General features: G+C 38.1%; 1 protein-coding gene across 2 annotated transcripts in view; it reads right to left on the bottom strand.

Annotated features, from left to right (window-relative positions):
* Positions 1-19,178, bottom strand: part of MORC4 (MORC family CW-type zinc finger 4) — a 59,579-nt gene extending 40,401 nt beyond the window's left edge. Inside the window, exons 1-6 of one of the 2 annotated variants that reach the window (XM_008072856.2) lie at positions 19,105-19,178; positions 12,334-12,466; positions 6,378-6,595; positions 5,498-5,645; positions 1,329-1,461; positions 881-1,009 (exon numbers count right to left, since the gene is read on the bottom strand). In XM_008072856.2, the coding sequence (XP_008071047.1) occupies positions 881-1,009; positions 1,329-1,461; positions 5,498-5,645; positions 6,378-6,595; positions 12,334-12,466; positions 19,105-19,177 (834 nt within the window). In that variant the 5' untranslated portion in view covers position 19,178. The remainder of the gene's footprint in view (positions 1-880; positions 1,010-1,328; positions 1,462-5,497; positions 5,646-6,377; positions 6,596-12,333; positions 12,467-19,104) is intronic. The other variant, XM_008072857.2, reaches the window with a different exon arrangement.
* Between the last annotated feature and the right edge of the window lie 6 nt (positions 19,179-19,184).

The following is a 19,184-nucleotide window of genomic DNA, read 5'->3' as shown; positions in this document are numbered from 1 at the left end:
CTCCTCTGAGTGGTTGGCACTATGAGAAGTACCAGGAATTTTATTTTAAACCTGCTGAAGACCAGATCTGTTTCACCATAGAAATCAACTTTTAATTTCCTCTCTCCTAACTTCAGTCAATGTTAAGTCTGGACATGTTACAACAAAAATGATATTATATCCAAAAGATTAAAAAATTCTAGTCAACATTTGCTTCTTTCTTTCTTTTTTGAGTCAGGGTCTCATTCTGTTGCTCACTGGAGTGCAGTTGTATGATCACGACTCACCACAACCTCAATCTTCTGGGCTCAGGCCATTCTTCAGCCTCAGCCTTCTGAGTAGTTGAGACTATAAGCACGTGACCATAATCAGCTAAATATTTTTTATTTTTTTTAGAGATAAGTTCTATGTTGCCTAGGCTGGTCTCAAACTCCTGAGCTCAAGTAATCCTCTCACCTCAGCCTCCCAAAATGCTGGGATTACAGGTGTGAGCCACCACACCTAGCCTACTTATTTCAATCAGTGTAATATATGTATCAAAATTCCAGTAGAAACAAAATGATGTGGATTATTCCTTAAGGGAGAGATTCTCAAACCAGCCTGGGACATCAGTAGAGGATTTACAAATAAATAAATATTTCTGCTTTTTTAAAAAAAGATTTCAGAATCTACGAACCAGAATCTCCAAAATCTCAAGACACTATTATTTGAACAGTTTCCAGGTGATTTCTGATAAAACCATAGCTTGGCATTTAAGAAATACTTCCTCAGAGTGTACTATAACAGGATGTTTACTATGACACATTTTTAAATTAGAAAAGGAAAGTTCTTGCTTTTCTGTGCCATACTGAATATTTAAACCTGAAATAGAGAGGTCAACGTCATATAGTTGTAAGGATACTGTGAAGGTAGGTTTATATATATCATATCCTACATTGGCCAGGCTCTTGGCAATCATCTGGGTAGTCACCTTCTTTTGACGCAGAAAAATTTTCATTCGTGGCTTCATGTATAGAACACTACAAAATGCCTATGGAACAGTGAAGGGAAAGTTATTATGCAATATTGCCAATTCTACTGACATATCCATAAAACACTGCTAACAACTGATGTCTATTCTGGGCAAAGATTTGACTCGGCTTCTCTACCTTGTTACATTACGTCAACTACCACATTAAAGTACATCTGACTGTATTAGCTAAACTGTTTCAGTGGAGACAGTAAAAAGGAATCCTAGCAAAGGGCTAAAAGGCTGTCATCTTTATATAACTAAAATGAGATCCTGTTCTACATTATTTTAACATTATAGGAAATCTTACCTCTCACTGTTGAAGAAAAACCACTCTTACCCGTAAAGAATACTCTGTTTCTGGTAGCTCAGAGGTAACACCACCAGTCTCTTTTTCTTCTGAATCAAAGTCTGACACCAGGATGTCATATTGATCTGTATCAAAGTCCAACTCAGACTTTCCATCTTTATTTCTGGGTAAAAGAGACAAGTACCAATCTAACAAAAACTGGCTCCAAAGGACAAAAATGCACTAGGAACCCAATAGACAAGAAATGATAGCCAAAACTCAGCTATCTGTTTCTCTCCCTGACTACCAGTGCCAAGGAACTACAAACTACCTTGGATTAAGGATCACACAATATTTAGAGGTATTTCTATTCTAAACAAACCTACTTCATTTCATAGAGGTTGTGATGCCAAGTTTATAAGAAAAGAAAAAGAATGTGGAATGTCTGTGATCTGAAAAATCAATTAATGTCAGCTATCTTCAAAGCAGAATCTGAAAACAGATCCCAAATTTCTGGCTATTGTCAAGTAAATCACTCAAAATCATTTTCCCCAACTGAATGAATAGATGAATCAAAACCTATTCTACTAACTTCAAACTAATGTGATATCAAGATTTCTCCAGATCTAATCCTATTTCTTAGCAGGAATAAAAATTGTTATAAGTACAGCATATATATTTACTAGTCTGGAATATCATTTGTATAACTGTCACTTAAATATAAGAGTATTAATACACTTTTCATAAGGACCTTTCTTCTTCCCATAATCTTTTTGGACCACTTAGCTTTGTTCCTTTCCAAGACCCCTATCTTTATCACTAACCACTGCCAGGGAAAAAAGGAAGACCCATCTTTTTTCCTGGAAAAAAACTCAGAACAAATTATGGGTTTTAGAAAAAATGTATATACCAGAACAATATTTTCCAAAATTTGTTCTATGGAACAGTAATCCCTCAAGATACTCTTCAACAAGAAAGTAAGAAATAATAAAAGCTGTATGATCAAATAAAATTGAGAAATGATTCTTAGTGCTCAGAGCCACTTCAAGCTCTAATGATATCTCCTTCTCATACTTCAGGCTCCATAAGCTCAGAGCTGCTGTGTTGAAAATGTAGCTACTACACAAAGGCAGGAACAACTGACGCTGGACAGTACTTGAGGGAGAAGAGAGGGGAGAGAGAGGAGAGAAAGGATTTGTTAGAAGCCCAAACTTCATCTGCATGCAATTTACTTATGCAGCAAATCCTCACATGTACCTCACAACTTTAAAATTAAAATTAAAAAAAGAAAGGGGCTGAACCAGGGCAATTATAGTTTACAGCCTTATGAAGCCCATGATACCGTTTCATATTGTATTCTGTATTTTCCAAGATAATCCTAATTCTCACTAAACTACCCTACCCTAAGGCATATACCCTAACGAGGTTCTCAGGCCTCTTTGTTTTTCATCTTCATGTAAGGAAAAGAAGTCTGAAGAAACATTTTGAAAAGCTGAGAAACACTGCCTACTGTACTGCTTTATCAAATATTTTCAATGCATATTAAAGCCTCTGAGAAGTCCTAGAGTAAAGCAACATGGTAAACTTTGTTTAAGCCAAGTTTTCCCAAATGTATTTGACCATGCAATCCTTTATTTATACAGGTTGAATATCCCTTAACTGAAATGCTTGGGACCAGAAGTGTTTCAGTTTGACTCTTTCTGGGTTTTGGAGTATTTGCATTATACTTACTGGTTGAGTATCTCTAATCCCAAAATCCAAAATGCTCCAATGAAAAGGGTAAACTGATAACTGAGAAAAGAAGGAAAATTGGAGGAATGAAAGCTTTATGATGGTATGGGGTAGGATCCAGAACACATCTAGAGGGAATGGCCCTAGACAGAGCAAAAAGACTTGGCAGAGTATGTGGGCATGAATATGGTGAGCTAATAGAACTAGGTGGGGGAGGATTCATTTATGGTGAGATCATAACTTGTGAGTGCAGAGGGGAGCTAGAGGTCTAAGAAGTCATTCCAGAAGGTTAGAAATTGTATATGCACCACAGGTAAAGTAGGATGGCACCAAGCGTAGTATGCCTTGACGTTTGTGGTCATGGTTTTGAAATAACTAGCATAATTGTTTGATTTTCTCAAAGCAACATTTAGTTGCTTGGATAAAGATGCAAAGTAGGCAGTCACTTGAGTATAATAAGTAAAGTTGAGATTTTGCCAGGCAAAGAAAGTGGCAAAGAGATGGTCAAGGGAATCAATAAGAATTTGCAAGAAAAAGGTTACAGTAGTATATGAAATCACAGCTGGTAAGATGGAAGCGAAATATGGGAAGAAAGAGCATGTGATAAACATGAAAAATAAATGGCAGCCAGGTGAGATGGCTCAAGCCTATAATCCTAGCACTTTGGGAGGTTGAGGCGAGAGGATTGCCTGAGCTCAGGGGTTTGAGACCAGACTGAGCAACACGGCAAGACCTCATCTCTACAATAAATAAAAAATTAGCCAGGTGTGGTGGCGTGCGACTGTGGTTCCAGTTATTTGGAAGGCTGAGGCGGAAGGATCACCTGAATCCAGCAGGTAGAGGCTGTGGTGGCCATGAGCGTGCCACTGCACTCCAGCCTGGGCAACAGAGTGAGATTCTGACTTAGAAAAAAAAAAGGAAAGAAAGAAAGAAAAAGAAATGGCAAGGGCAAGAGATTGGGGAGCTTGGTGAGACTGGTCACTTAGGAGAATAGGATGAGCTGGGCAGACAAGAGTCATTTATCAGAAAATGAGTTGTCTGCAGTTACAGTGTGGCAGTTGCTAGTAATGAAAGGTGAATGCCTGTATGAGCGATAGATATCTAAGGGAGAAAGAGATGGGCAAAAAGATCAATATCAAATGTGACTTTAAATTTTCTGCTACTATACCATCATTTGGGATGAAAATGGTTTTTACACCATTCCTAATATTACTGGAGTAGATTAAACATTTTTGTTTTTACTGGTCATAAAAAATTATCAATATATAAATTAATCATGATATATATGGTCATTTCCTCAATATTTCATTATTGTTTTGACTTTAATAAATCATCCTAGATAACTGTAAAAAAATGTTCCAATGAGCACTTCTTTTGAGCCATCATATTGGCGCTCAAAGAGTTTCAGATTTTGCAGCATTTTGGATTTTAGATTTTTGGATTGGGAATTCTCAAACTGTATTAACACCTAGTACCATACACACAACTGAGAAGCAATGTACAAAGAAAAAAATCTGCTTAAGGTTTTTTCACTGGAAATACCTCAAGAAAACAAATCTTCATAATACAAATTAGGTTACTTGAGGTTTACTCAGTAGGACAGAAGGAAGATTTAAATTACCAACGTGTGAGTCCTTACTATTTTTCTTTTTAAGTACAGTACTCTCTATAAACACTGGCATTGCTTTTATGTAAGTTTTACCCAGCTAAGAAATGAGACAAAATACTTGACCTAAGGAAAAAAAGGAAGGATGAATACATCTGATACTCTGTTCTATAAAACATACTACAGCACAGCTTTTCTTTTTGAGAAACTTGCCCATGGCAGGTCTTTCTGCCATGAATCTTCCTTTTTCCTTCTTTTCTTCCCATTAATAAACTGCTTTAAAACTTTTTTTAAAATACTACAAATACCTCTATTTAATATTAAAGTTTTTTGGGTTTTAGTGTTTAGGTGTTAACCTACTCTTAAATGTATTCTACTTGGCACACTAAGATGAAACAAATGACAGAGTATTTCTAGATTCTTTAATTAGTTCTAAAGACATGATTTTAACCCAGCTTCATTATAGTTAAAATTTACCTGCTCCAAAAATTTTTCTACTACTAATCCAGCTACTCTGAAAGCACTAATACAGAGGTCCTTATTTTTTAAAGATCGCATTACACCCTGTTACTTTAATTTCTCTTCCTCATACTTCATTTTCATTGTCAAATAGGTAAAACAACTAACATTTACCAATCTCAAAGCAATGCCCATGAACTGAAATATATATTTATGAAGGATTCTGGGGGTCTTGATTTTTATGGTAATAGCCTCAGGATATGCATGTTTCCACCTTAAACATGCCACATTTTACCAACAAGAACCACTACCTCAAACAGAACTGTGGTTGTAAAAGAAATCCATAGGAAAATATGCAATGAGATTAAAAATGTGTATCAGAATTTATCTACTCGGCTTCTCTATCACCCTTGGAATACTATACCTGCGGATGTTCCAAATGAGAACACGAGTGCCTTTTTTGCCTGGGATGGCATCAAACTGAGACAGCAGGTCATTTTCACTGTTGAAAATTGAATAGTTCAAGATGGCTTCTAGGCTGGGCAAGGAATCCTCAGTAATAATCATTTTTTGTAAAACCAAATATAGTCAAAGAAAAATTAATATCTTAGGAGACTATTGAGAAGTAAGATCTGCCTTTTGGGTTGCATGTTTAAACAAAAGTATAGACATAAAGTATGGCCATTACTGCTCCAGAAGAAAGGAAAAGGGAAAAATGGAGAAAGGTTGTAGAGACAAACACCAAAATCAGTTACCCTTGCAGAATACAGTTTCAAAGATACAATGCAAACAAAATTCTATATTTAAGAAAAAGATCAAAGGCTAAATTTTTTAACTCTTTGGGAACAATGAGTTCAAACCTTATTGCTATACTGCTCCAGTGAAGACAACCTGGTGTCTAACAGAAATAACAGCTATGCGGGTGTAGAGAAATGAGCTATTCTGATAAGCTGATCAATAGTAACTTTCTAGGAATATGAGTGCAAATGTAGCTACCCTTAGGGGGAAAAAAAGGGAAGACACTACGAGCTTTACCATGGAATGGTGGTGAGGAAGAGATAGATATACTGTATAGATCAAAATGCATAGCAATGAAAATTTCAGTATAGCAAAAAACATTTCTAAGCTTCTGTCAATGGTTCACCTATTTTAAAACAATTTAATAGAAAAAAATCCTAGTTAAATTTAAGACATTTGAATACATGAAAACTTTTGATAGCTGGATTTAACCTGAAGAGGCTCCTATCAAAATAGATAGATTAGACTAATTTTTAACCAACATTCTTCATTTCCAGAAAGGATATTGTTTTGCTGGTTGAATGGAACAATTGGTACAATTACTGCCTGGGCCTGGACACATTCCAGATAGGTCTGTGACAGGAGTCCAACAGTCAGAGTACCCCCATTCTTGGTGAAGACAAGAGCGTCCTTTCCTAGCCGCATGGAGCCTGACTTGAAACCATTACCAAAGACCCCGATGGGACACTGGCTCTTCTTTATTACTTTATCTGTAAAGCCAAAGCTGTAATTACACAAGAAAAAAAGAAGTCAGGAAAAAGAAATCAGAAAGGTAAAAGGCATCCTAAGGTAGGTGACAGGCAGAATGTTTGGCTTACAAATAAAGAACACTTGTAAAAAGTCCCTTCTTTTTTATTCCTTTTGGTATTTCTGGGCAAAACTATTAAGTTAAAACCATAGGAAATTACTGTGGGGTAATGGGACTAATTTTCCTGTGTGGTTTGTGTGTACATAAATAATTCCATTACGTTAGAGTCACACTTTGTAAATGTAAAAATGCCTCTTTTCACTGGCTTACAGAGAGATGGAGGTGGCCTTGGGCAGCTGCCTTTCTTGTCGAGATAAAACAGCTCTAATTGCTAGAAGTAAAGTTAGAGTAAGGTGAAAAGGGTGGTTAGCTAGAGAGGATATCAAGAGTACCAGATACTGGCACTGGTCAGAGGAACTAGACTAGGCATCTCCTAACCTGGTTATATCACCCTCTAGAAATCTGAAAGTCAGGGATCATATATCTTGATAATTTCAGCTCCCCACCCAAAGGATAACCCTTCCAATTCTTACTCACTGCTCCATCTGCTGGGACAGTTCACTGGACTGTGGCCAAGGGATAAAAATAGGTAGTTCTGCCTCAGAATATCAGCAAACAGCTGCAGTATAAAGTCTTTCTTGTTTCATTAAGGACCTTTCACTTAGTCACCTCAACAATCTCTGTAGCCCCTTATGATCACCTTGCTCTGGGAGGCAGAATCTTTCTCTTTTTTTATTTTCCATCCAGATACATACCAAAATAATAGAACCTAAACAATTAAAATGTATAATCTAGAAAATGATTATCTTCCTCTCATATATTCCCTCACCACTAATAAAACTAATTTTAAGGGCTGTTTCTCTGGATGAAAGGGGAAAATGAAGAGAGACTAGTGAATGGGTATAAACTTATAGTTAGAAGACATAAGTTCTAATATTTGACAGCAGACTAGGATGACTACAGTTAGCAACAACATATTTTATATTTCAAAGTAGCTAGAAGAGAGGACTAACAATGTTACCAACACATAGAAAAGATAAATATTCCAGGTGATAGATACCCCAAATACCCTGACTTGATCATTACACATTTTATACACGTAAAAAGCACTCACATATACCCCACAAATATGTAAAATAATATGTATCAATAAAGGCAAAAATAATAAAGGATTGTTTTTCTCCAGAATGACTAATTTTACAATATTGTTCTACTACTCATTCAATAAATATTTAAACTGAGCGCCTACTATATGCTATGCATTGTGCTATGCACTAGAGACATAACTGCTAATCAAAGAGACATGATTCTTGCCTTTACAGGTTGTAGTCTAAGAAAGGATTTCATATATTACAGATTAGATGCTTCTTCTTCAATATCAATAAAATACATACTCTATAGGTCATGACTGAGCAGCCTAATCTTGGCTTATACCCTTTTGAGCAGGTAGGGCTGAGATGTCTGATTTCTCCTTCCTGAAAGTTTTGGTTTTGTATATACTCTAAGAAAGGGATCACCTTTTAACTTTCTATTTCAAAGTGTCATGCAATAATGCCATATGTGCTCCTAGAACAGATACTTTATAGAAGTTTTGTATATCCCACAGATAAATCTAATGAGAAGAAGGTAATTTCCAGGGCAGTGGCTCTTTGAAAAAAGCAAAAGAACATTGAGCTCATTGCTGTCTATGGGCCTTAGTATTCCAAGAAACAGACTTATAAATTGGAAAGATTCAGGTATTCTCATCCCTCTTGTGGAAGAATTGACTAGAAAAAAATGGGGTAGTTATGAGGATTAAACTACATACCATACACAAAATATATTAATTATAAAGTACTGCTCAAACTTTAATCTTAAAATGATTCTAGAAGTCATTCTGGTCATTGTCATGTGTAATCTCCTACTTCAGATTTAATGTCACATCTAAAACTCAGGGCTCTTGGCCGGATGCAGTGGCTCACGTCTGTAATCCTAGCATGCTGGGATGCTGAGGCGGGAAAATCACTTAAGCCTGGCAGTTCAACACCAGCCCAAACAATATAGCGAGACCTCACCTCTACAAAAAAGATAAAAAGTAGCTGGGCATGGTGGCACGCACCTATAGTCCCAGCTGCTTGTGAGGCTGAGGCAGAATTGCCTAAGTCCAGGAGGTCAAAGCTGCAGTGGCCATGATCATGTCACTGCACTCCAGCCTGGGTGACAGAGTAAAACCCTGACCTAAAAGGGAAAAAAAGAAAAGAAAGGAAAAGGGGGAAAAAAGCCTCTCAGCGTTCTTCATTAATAATAATCTTAACACTTGATATGAATTTGTATGATTAACTGGACTTTAACTTTCTCTAATACCACAAAACCTTCAATTAAGTGCTCAAGGGAAAGTGGTGAAAATAGGGAGATTACTCCCTTGATTTCCCAGTCTCTTCAACCTCTTTTCCCCTTTGTAAGTGTAAATCCTTACAGTCTTACTTAGTTTGGGGAGACCAAATGACTATACATGGTTGAGACGGTAAGTAGTAGGGCAAGGCCAGAACCTGAATAGAAAAGGACAAGAATAATGAGAAAAGAGGAGTTGAAAACTCTGGATTTTGTTGTTATGTTTGACTTAACTCTTCCCATGTGCGTTTCTTACCCCACCTAACTTCCCATGTTAGGTATTCTATTTGAGTGCAGATTTGCAGAATGATTGCCAAATACTAATCAAATAACTACCTAATATAAAAACCCGTACCACACATACTAGAATTGAAAGAATGAATACTGTAAAATTTGTTATAGCTCAATAATTTTTCACAGAGCCAATTTTCTTGGCTTAGACAGGTGGTTTCTCTTTGCTAAGTCAGTCCTGTTCTAACTTCTCAGGTAAGAGACAACACTGTTTACACACCAAGGAGGCTGGAATACCAGCTTTTTGAGTGGAATCCAAAATTACAACAGTTTGCTCTTGAGTACCTTAAAATGTCAAGAATCTAGAATCTAAAGAGGTAAATTTAAATTAGGACGGTGCCCAATGAAACAAACCTTAGCAAAATGTATGGACATACAAGTGCAGGCACCGTTGTTTCCTAGATATAGTGGTGATGCAATATGCTATATAAAAGAATAAAGACTGGTAAGCAAACCATTATTCTTTGGCTTTTGTTTTAGAAGAATAGATCTACTAGGAAATGCACTTCTGAGTACAGGTAGCAAATACCTTCAATCTGTGGCTCTGTGGCTGTTCTTCTTAATCCTTGACCTTTGAAAGAAGTTTTCTAGCTTGTTGAAGAAAGCAGCTGAATATATAGACTACCTGGTTCACACACTATCTCCAAAAGCTAAAGATAAATCGTTGTGGACCTTAAAGGAATTTGATAGGCCTTTCCTTTTTAACTTGATTTTTATGAATTTTATGTTATAGAAGAAACTGTTGCTGTAGTTACACAACTCTTTTATCAGCCTGAGAACAGAAGGAGTAGCATAAAGAGTTGGAAAATGTGGACAGGGTTAACAACAAATATTAGAGGTCAAATAAAATTTCTATAGGTGCAATAATTGTTCATAATTACTGCTATTATTTTTTCCAAATACAAAGATAATGTGTCCCAAAAGGAAAAATAGAAAAATTTACAAACTTAATAATTTTCAAAGCTATCTCTAAAGTCCAATAATTAAAAAAAAAAAAAAAAAAAAAAGAAATTGTGATACGTGGAATCCTTGGTTAGAAGTTAGGATTGGACCAAATGTCTTTTAAATAAATGGTATCTTCTAGCTCATGTAAGTTTGTTTTAAGATACAATCACAAATAAAATCCAGTACATACACTACATTAAGAACTCATTAATTTTCTACAATTATTTTTTAAATATGAGGAGCAACTGTCCAGCTCAAACTGGTGGGAAACATAATTGGCATGACAGGGAAAATGCTACAGCTAAAGAAGTTTCTGCCTGTTTTCCTACTTGGAGAGGGAACAAAAGTTTGAAAGAATGATAACTCATCCTTCATATTTCAACTCAAATGCCATTTCTTCTGGTGGTCACTTTTGATTCCTTAGACTAGATTAGCTCCCTGCTATATACTCTCAAAGAAACTGTGTTCTTCCTTCATAGAACTTACCACTGGGTAGAATAGCCTATTTAGTTATATTACTAGTCAGTTTGTTTCTTATTAAACTGTCAGCCAGCTGAGAGCAAAGATCATGTCTGTTTGGTTCACCACTTTATCTCCAGTACCTTGCACATAGGTGCTCAGTAAGAATTGGTTGAATGAATAAATGAATGAATCTGGAACAAAGATCATTGCAATTACTTTGAAACCATCCTCTTCCTCCCTCCTACCATATAACTATAACCACCAACTTTCACAGATGTAGTTCCACAGACAAAATGGAAGAAAATCAGACTTGCTGGGCCCACTATTTGACACCCACATCACTGGGATAAGATGTGGTGGGAAAGAGTTGTTAAGAAGATAAGCAATTTTAGGGGAAAAGAACCCAACTAGTACATACAGAATTAGACATATAAATATTTTGGTTCCATTCTATCTAAAATTTTATTATTCTTAATATACAATATTAACTTTAAGAGATAAATCTGATGATATAAGTTGAAGGATCTGGCCAACTCTCTACCTTCACTAACATACTAGTCACATTTTTGTCTCACTTCTAGAAGCTTTCCTGAAATAGTCTTCTAATTAGAAGGGTCTGAGACACAAGGTATACAGACTGCTGAGTGGTAAAACAATTATTTTGCCCAAATTTCATTTTTGTTTGATTAATCAAGGGGCTTTCCCTACAAACAGGGTAACTGATTTAGGATACTTGCAAGGAGAACTACAATCAAATGAATTTATTTTCCATTTTTATAGTTCTGAGCCCTTTCTCTCCTCCACAGCACTCCCCAACGTTACTTGTGCTTCATACACTCTAGTTTAGGAAGCCAGATGGGGAGTAATCAGCCTCATCTGCTACAAAGGAAGAGAGAAGGAAGGAGTTGAAGAAACCCTCATCTTCCACTGAGTGATATGTTAAGATAATATAGTAGAAACTACATTCTGAACTACAAATTTTTAAAGTAATTAAATAAACTGAGATGGGCCACAGAAATCTACCACCGGCTTCTATAGTTAGAAAAGAGAATTTCCTAAGTTTGCAATTCTACTACAAAACCTTTAAAGATTATGTGTGTGAATGCCTTTTATCTTCCATGGGGCTTGATTATACCCAGGCATCTTCATGGTTCTAATACATAAGTGATCCCTACTCCAATACTTCTGATTTATAAGTTAGTTTAGGTTAATGTAAATTGGAGAAGGTCTCAGACCAGGGAAGGTCCTCAGGTCTTTACACTTGCTATTCTCTGTCTGAACTCTCATCCCTTGCTTTACCTAGTTACATTCTACTTACCCTTAGATCTCATCTTAAACATCATTTCATCTAGGAGGCTTTTCTCAACCTCTGGGATCAGATTAGGTTCACCTGGTGACTCAGTTCACGCATCCCATATTATCCTTATAACTTCTGATTAATTACTTAATTGTCTAAATCACCAGCTAGACTGAAAGTTCTGTCAGGGTAAGAACAGTGTTTGTTTCTTAACCAGTGCTCTGGCACATAAGAGCTGCTTAGTAAATATTTGTTGAATTAATAAAGTAAAAGTAAAATATTAAAGAAAAGTATTAAGCCTTAAATAGGTTGCATGAACTCAAGAGAAAGAGATTGAAAACATTTTTACCTGAGCATTCGGTGTAGTTTATGTGGTGTCATGCCACATCCATCATCAGTAAAGGTCAAACAAGATTTATTCTTGACCTCCTCAACATCTATAAAGACCGTCCTGGCAGACACATCTGGATCTACAGCATTATCTGCAAAAGGTAGAAATCTGTGATATTAGGTCCCCCTTTCCAATATTCTACTCTATCAAAATCTCTAGCTCAGTGCCTCCAAGACACAGAAACTGTACTTTATTCATTCTCCTCACTTGGATGTCCCAGAAGATGAGCAGGGAGCATTGATGGTAGTGCATTTACTGAACTATCGAGAACAACAGATATGATGGCAGATCGGGTTTTTAAGCCAATTTCTAGATTTCAAATAACTGATCTGCAATCAGCCTTTCCACCTTCAAGCTTCAGGGTCTGTGGGAAAAGTAACTACTCCTATACACAAAGCATTCTGCTCCATTTTTGTTTTATTCTTGTCTTTGGCCACTTTATTGCTCATACAGCAAAAGGTAGCTACAGAGAAAAGTTGAACTCGCAATTCTGGAAACAGTAGATACAAATTACACACATTACACATTACAGTTTATGTGTAATAACTTTATTTTCTAAATTTTTACATTACCTTTTCTGTTCAAGAACACAGATATTGCCAACATTCCTGTTTATAGCCTAAACAGCTTTGAAAGAATCAAAGGTTAAAATCAAGACATTTAATTGCCTGTTTAGATCCCAGTCATGGTAGCAAGCATACTAAGAGAAAAGGAGTGATTTTTGCTTAGGTATTGCTTAGTCTTAAAGGTAAGGCTGTCCACCCCTCACGAAATGGAAAACACTGAATTAAAGTAGAAAAAATACATAGGTTCACTATTCCTCCTGAGTTACATCTTCACAATGGATTAATTATTTAACACTCCAAAGACATCAGATATAGCTATAGCCTAACATATGTGCCATGTCCACAACCTCAGGGGCTCCACAGGCGCACATTAATATAACTGTCAATCACTGACATGTGTGACTCACTAGCTCCAGTGGAAGGGCAATCTGTACAATATGTTGGATAGGTTCCTTAATTGTTCCTGTCTCTACTAGCTCTTTAAGCAAGACAGACACCTTCCCTCCCCCCCCCAACCTATAATGCTTTACTGATACCACATGGCTAAGGTGAGAACCAGGTCAGGTCCTGGTCGTATACTTGTCCCATTAATACTGATCAAATCATGGTATTTCTCCGTTGGGAACATCCCTCACAATCAAGAGAAGCATTACATATATTCAAAATGTCTACTTTTTTAACAATAAAATTAACAGTATCAGTTACAACCACTTGGATGTGTGGAATGGCCATCAAATAAAACAAGACACAGATTAATTTCAACATCACAATGGTGTTGCCAGAGTCATTGATAAAACTGTCATTGGTTGTAACCTGAAAAACTTTTAACATCAGTACAGCACACCAATAGTCCCAGAAGGTGATAAAGAGGTCTGATATTGTGAATCTTTTTTCTTTTTTTTTAAAGTAGAAAGCCTCAAGGGAAAGTTTATTTTATATGAGTAGCAGCCACTTCTTTGCTTTTATTATTTTAATTGACACATCATAATTGTACAGTACACTGTTTATGGGTTACAGTGTGATGTTTTAATACATGTATGCAATGTGTAATGATCCAATCAGGGTAATTAGGGTAATTAACATATCTACTACTTCAAACATTTATCATTTCTTTTGTTGGAAACATTCAAAATCTGCTCTTCTACCTATTTCAAAATACACAATAAATTGTTAATTATTGTAGGGCGACACACATTCAGTAATAGCATGAGCATACTCTGGAAATGGTCCCAAGCAGAAAGCTGAAACTGGGAAGGGGTCCTTGGGGTGGGCAACCTAGGATGCCCCCTTCTCCTCAGGTTCCATGCCTGGGCACACAGGTCATGCTGAGGCCATGGGAGAAGTGTTTGCTGAGCCTGCTGACCACATCTTGCAGCTATGCACCGTGAATGTTCTTGAGTACCCTTCCTTGAGGCAGTCAGTCCTCGGGCTGGTTCAGACCAGATCAGGCACACCTGGATCAATGCCCATAACCTTCGGTTACCTTTAGTTCAAGTTTAGTTCATTATAATACTAAAACCCGCACCCCTAGAGAGAAATCGCAGTCATTTTATGTATAATACATGCGACATATGTAGAAGCACGTTCTCACACTATGCCCGCGTACTAGAAACCCTACCCTTTCACACTTAACCCTGCATTCTGCCCTATGGAACATGCTATATAACCTGTGTACCTTTTACAAATCGCGAGCGGTTTTTTCCCTGTCCAGCCAGGCGCTCCCAGACCACCTTCCCTTTATGTAAATTCATGAATAAAGCCCATGTCTCATCCACTGTCTCCAGATCATTTCTTCGGCCTCTTAAACATAGTGCCTTACTTTCTGGGGTCTGGCACTACAATTATAATTAATCTACAGTGCTACAGAACACTAGAACTTATTCCTCGCATCTAGCCATGATTTTACATCCACTGAGTAATCTCTAGTTTTCCCCCTCCCCCACCCTTCCCAGCCCCTCATTAACCACTAATCTACCCTCTACTTCTATAAAATCCATGTTTTCATCTTCCACATACGAGTGGGATCATGTGGTATTTGTCTTTCCATGTCTGCCTTATTTCACCTAACATAATGTCCTTCAAGTTCATCCATGTTGCTGAGAATGACAATCTCTTTCTTTTTCATGACTGAATAGCATTCCATTGTGTGCATATATACCACATTTTCTTTATCCATTAATCTGCTAATGGATGATATAATCAATCTTTAAGGACCCCATGGTGCCTAAGGCCCGTGTAATGTGGCAAGACAAGTGGGCTAACTTTTGGCAGGAGTTACAAGTCTGACATGCAATGGCAGCTTTATCAGAAATATAGTTCTTTACTTTGTAGGAGGAAGCAGCTCTTTTCTTTAACTGACAGAAGATTCAGCATTGTATAGCTACCTAAATTGTTTCAACAAACTTTACTTGGCAAGCAGGCCCTGAATTGTGTTGGGACTTATCAGTCACTCCTGGCAGCAGTCAAAACCACTGTGATTGATACAACCATCAATCAACTGGACATCATTTATACATTGAAGACTTTGGCTATAAAGGGAATTTTTTTCCTAACACTTTGTGAACATTCATAACTCAAAAAAAGTAACACCTCAATTGCAATTACACATTTACATAAACAGTGCATTATCAGCTTAAAAGTCTCGCCTCTCACAAAATCGCTTAAACTCTTTTCCTCTTTACTGTAAGTTTTGCCCAAACTTTACTAGGTACATTTTACAAGGACACACCAAAGAGTTTTAACACAGGCACTTCAGAAGTTAGCTACCAGGAGCATCTAGACATTTTATCTCTTTGACTGGAAGCTCATGGAATACAGGAGGGAGGGGCCACACAAGAGGCCAGGGTCAGCTAGAACAGGGAAAGAGATCAGCACCAGCAAGCACAGTTTTGTATTTACTTTCTGTTTCATGTGGCCTTTCGCTCGGCCTCAACAAATGAAATAATTAACAAGAGTGGCCTACACAAAGGAACATATGATAATAAGGCACCAATCTGGCAATTAGTTTCAATCCTACTTCTTGCTGCTTAACCCTTCAAAATTGTACCAACATCTCCCCTGACCCAGCCCACCTAGCCTAGAAACAGGCAGAACAATGAGAGAACCCTTACTCCTTTCCCTTTGCCCACCACTTAGGTGAGAGCTGCACTATCAGGTCCTGGAGTGTCTTCATCCCCTAACCTGACTGCACAGTCTCACGTACTACCAGATTCCAGGGAGTCTTATCTCTCCTAACCTACCCCATGCCATCTCTTAGTGGGAGGACCCTATCACTACTTTTACCTCACTTACCACTTAGGCAAGAGCAGAGAAACCGGATCCTGGAGAATCTAACTTACTCCCTAATATAGTCCACTCAACCCTCTTTCTTCTAAAAAAAAAAAACATTATAACTGAAGCCTCAATACCTCATCAGAACCTGGGAGGCGATGAGAAAACTTCCATGACAGCCTCCCAGGAGAGATAAGATGGCAAGTGGGAGAGGCTTTGGGGTATTCACAAGGCTCCCATCCTGTTCTGGAAGCATCTAGATGGCCTCTGAGGTCACCAGAGCTGAACTGTTGCCCTATAGGCATCCTGCAAATATCTAAAAGTATCCTTGCCTAAAGGTAAGGTCATCACTTTCTGTCACAAGCCTATTCTTCTTTTGTTACAAACACACATCCATACAATGTCAGCATTTAAATGACCACAAATTTGAAATGTAATATTCATTCTTTAATCTTTTTCCCTTGCCCTACACATCCCTAGGCCCTCTCACACCCTGCTGTCATCATTTACAAATTTATTCCTTCTCATCTGGATTATTGCAATAATCTCCTAACTAGTCTTTCAAATCCATGTCTCCAATCTACTTTATACACTGCTGCAAGATTAACTTTCTTGAAGCACAGCTCTGATCATGACGTTTTCCTCCTCAGAAAACTTTAGACTAAAAAGCTAACTACCAGAGCCTCCCAGTCACATCCTGGTCCCAGATCACCTTTTTAACCTCATTTCCTACTTGGTACTTGGAGTAAAAAGAGCTATTTGATTCCTGGATCTGCCACTTACTACACATATAACTTGAAAAGTCAATTAAATTATCTGGACCTCTGTTTCTTCATCTGCAGGATTACAAACATAATAATAATACTGCTTACCTCAAAGGGTAACATTAAAAAGGTATTTGTGAAAGTTCTTTGTAAACTTTCTAAAGACCCTAGATTTTACTATTTCTGAACTCCATGCTCTAATTGAACTCAACGACTCAGTATTCTTCATGCCTTTGTTCATGCAGTTGTTCCTTTTGCCTGGAAGCCCCCGCCCATATCCACATGTTCCAATCCTTCAAATCTCAGCTCAAATGTCACCTCCTCACAAAGCCTTTCCTAACCCTCCTCTTCCTGATAAAATGGAAGTCATTCCTCCTTCCTCTGAACTCCCACAGCACTTATTTATCTTTGCTGATATACCACTTTCTATTTTGTTGTTATACAAACCATAAACCCTCTGTACATGTTTTACCTCCCATACTAGAATAGTGACTCTGTGTTGTAGTTATTTTTGTACCTACCACAGTGGCCTTGCACACAGTGGGTGCTCAATAAATATTTACCAGAGGAATGATTCACAAGAAAATTAATACCTAAGTGGAAAAACCTACTGAAGGAAAACCTAAAATGGAAACTTTGGGCTGCCAGTTAACATTTTGCTCTTACCTTTCCCTATTATTAATATGATCACACATAGTTGTGATTTGGCTTTAAAATCTGTGTTTGAATATATGTATGCATGCATATGTATGTATAACCCACACATATACTCTCACTCATGCTGGACATCTTAGGCCAGGCTTAGGTTCTTTAAGGTCATACTTAAGACAGAAATCACACATATTCAAAATTACGAATTGAAAACTTGCTAAATCACCTACAAAGCATAGTAAGCACAATACCACATATGTAGTTATGGTGCTGGATGTTGCAACTGTGAGGGAACACCACATTTCTGTCTCCCATCCCCCACTATGTAAAATGTTACTTTTTGCTCTTTTTCTCTTCTTTTTTGTAAATTACATGCCAATAGATTGTATTCCACTCTGCAGAGGTTCACTCCCAAGCATAGGACCAAGTCTCAAAGACACAGTGCCTGTTCTCTAGGATTCAAAACATATCAATACCACCTTTTTACTGCACCTTCTAATTAAGCCATAAATACTGTAAATCATTTGGTGTTATGGTCAAACTAATCACGAAAGTTCTCTATCACTCTTATGTCCTTTCTAAATAACTTTCCTATCTCCTGTTGCCCCCTGACTTCTTGCCTAAGACAACTCTCATGGCAAGGCCACAGTGATTGCTTAAGTAGGGAGCCCTGGAACCATTTTCAAGATTTGGATCTGAGCTACCTTGCCTATAAATATTTCTTCCTTCTTTCAATTTTCGAAGTATTTGCAATGTGCTCTGTATGCTGCTACATTTTGTGCAGGATTGCTTTTGCTTCTTTGCTTTCCACACAGTTTTTAGCACACTACTGCAAAAGCTGGTTGGCTTCAAGGGATCAACCGAAAACGCTTTAAAAGCAAACACCGGTGGAGTGAGAGGTTAAGTCTTCAGTATTCATTCCAGCGGTGTGAGGGCGCTCGTGGACCACGGACCCAGCCCTCCGCAGTAGTGGGGAGCCAAATGCACTCGTGTCATCTCTCAAGAGAAGTCCCATCATTCCTAGACATTCTTGTCCCTAAAGCTAAAGAACTCCGTTTTTCAAACCTTTTCCCATGACCCTACCAGATCCTCTAACCCCTTGCTAGCTGGGCATCCTCAGTCAATCGGCAGACCCTAGGGAGTCCAGCTGCCTCGGGGCCCGATATTTTTATGCATCTCCTTTTGATTATTAACTAAGCTATCCTACAGTGCCCAGAACATCACGAACCACAGAGAAAAACTACACAGGGGTCCAAACTATTCGAGCACATCTTGTTTCCTCTGCTTTATTAGTGAAACTTCGTCCCTGGTGAGAGAACCATCCCCCTCCTCCGCCTGCAGAGCCAGGATCAGTCCTGAGGCCCCCATCCCAGCCCCGGCCCACCCTGCGCGGCTCTGCGCACTCCTCTCGCATCCGCGGCACCACGCTGGCACCACAGCCTCGGGCGATCGCGGCCGGGCCCTCCCTTGCCACTCACCTAGCAGCTCCGCGATGGCACTGAAGGGTCGCGTGTGGCTGCTGGAGTTGCTCTGTAGGTAGCGGGGGCTCATCTGGGGG

Source organism: Carlito syrichta, unplaced genomic scaffold (assembly GCF_000164805.1).
Source record: "Carlito syrichta isolate Samal-C Ts95f unplaced genomic scaffold, Tarsius_syrichta-2.0.1 Scaffold315473, whole genome shotgun sequence".
NCBI lineage: Eukaryota > Metazoa > Chordata > Mammalia > Primates > Tarsiidae > Carlito > Carlito syrichta.
This window is presented reverse-complemented; position numbering and strand designations above follow the sequence as displayed.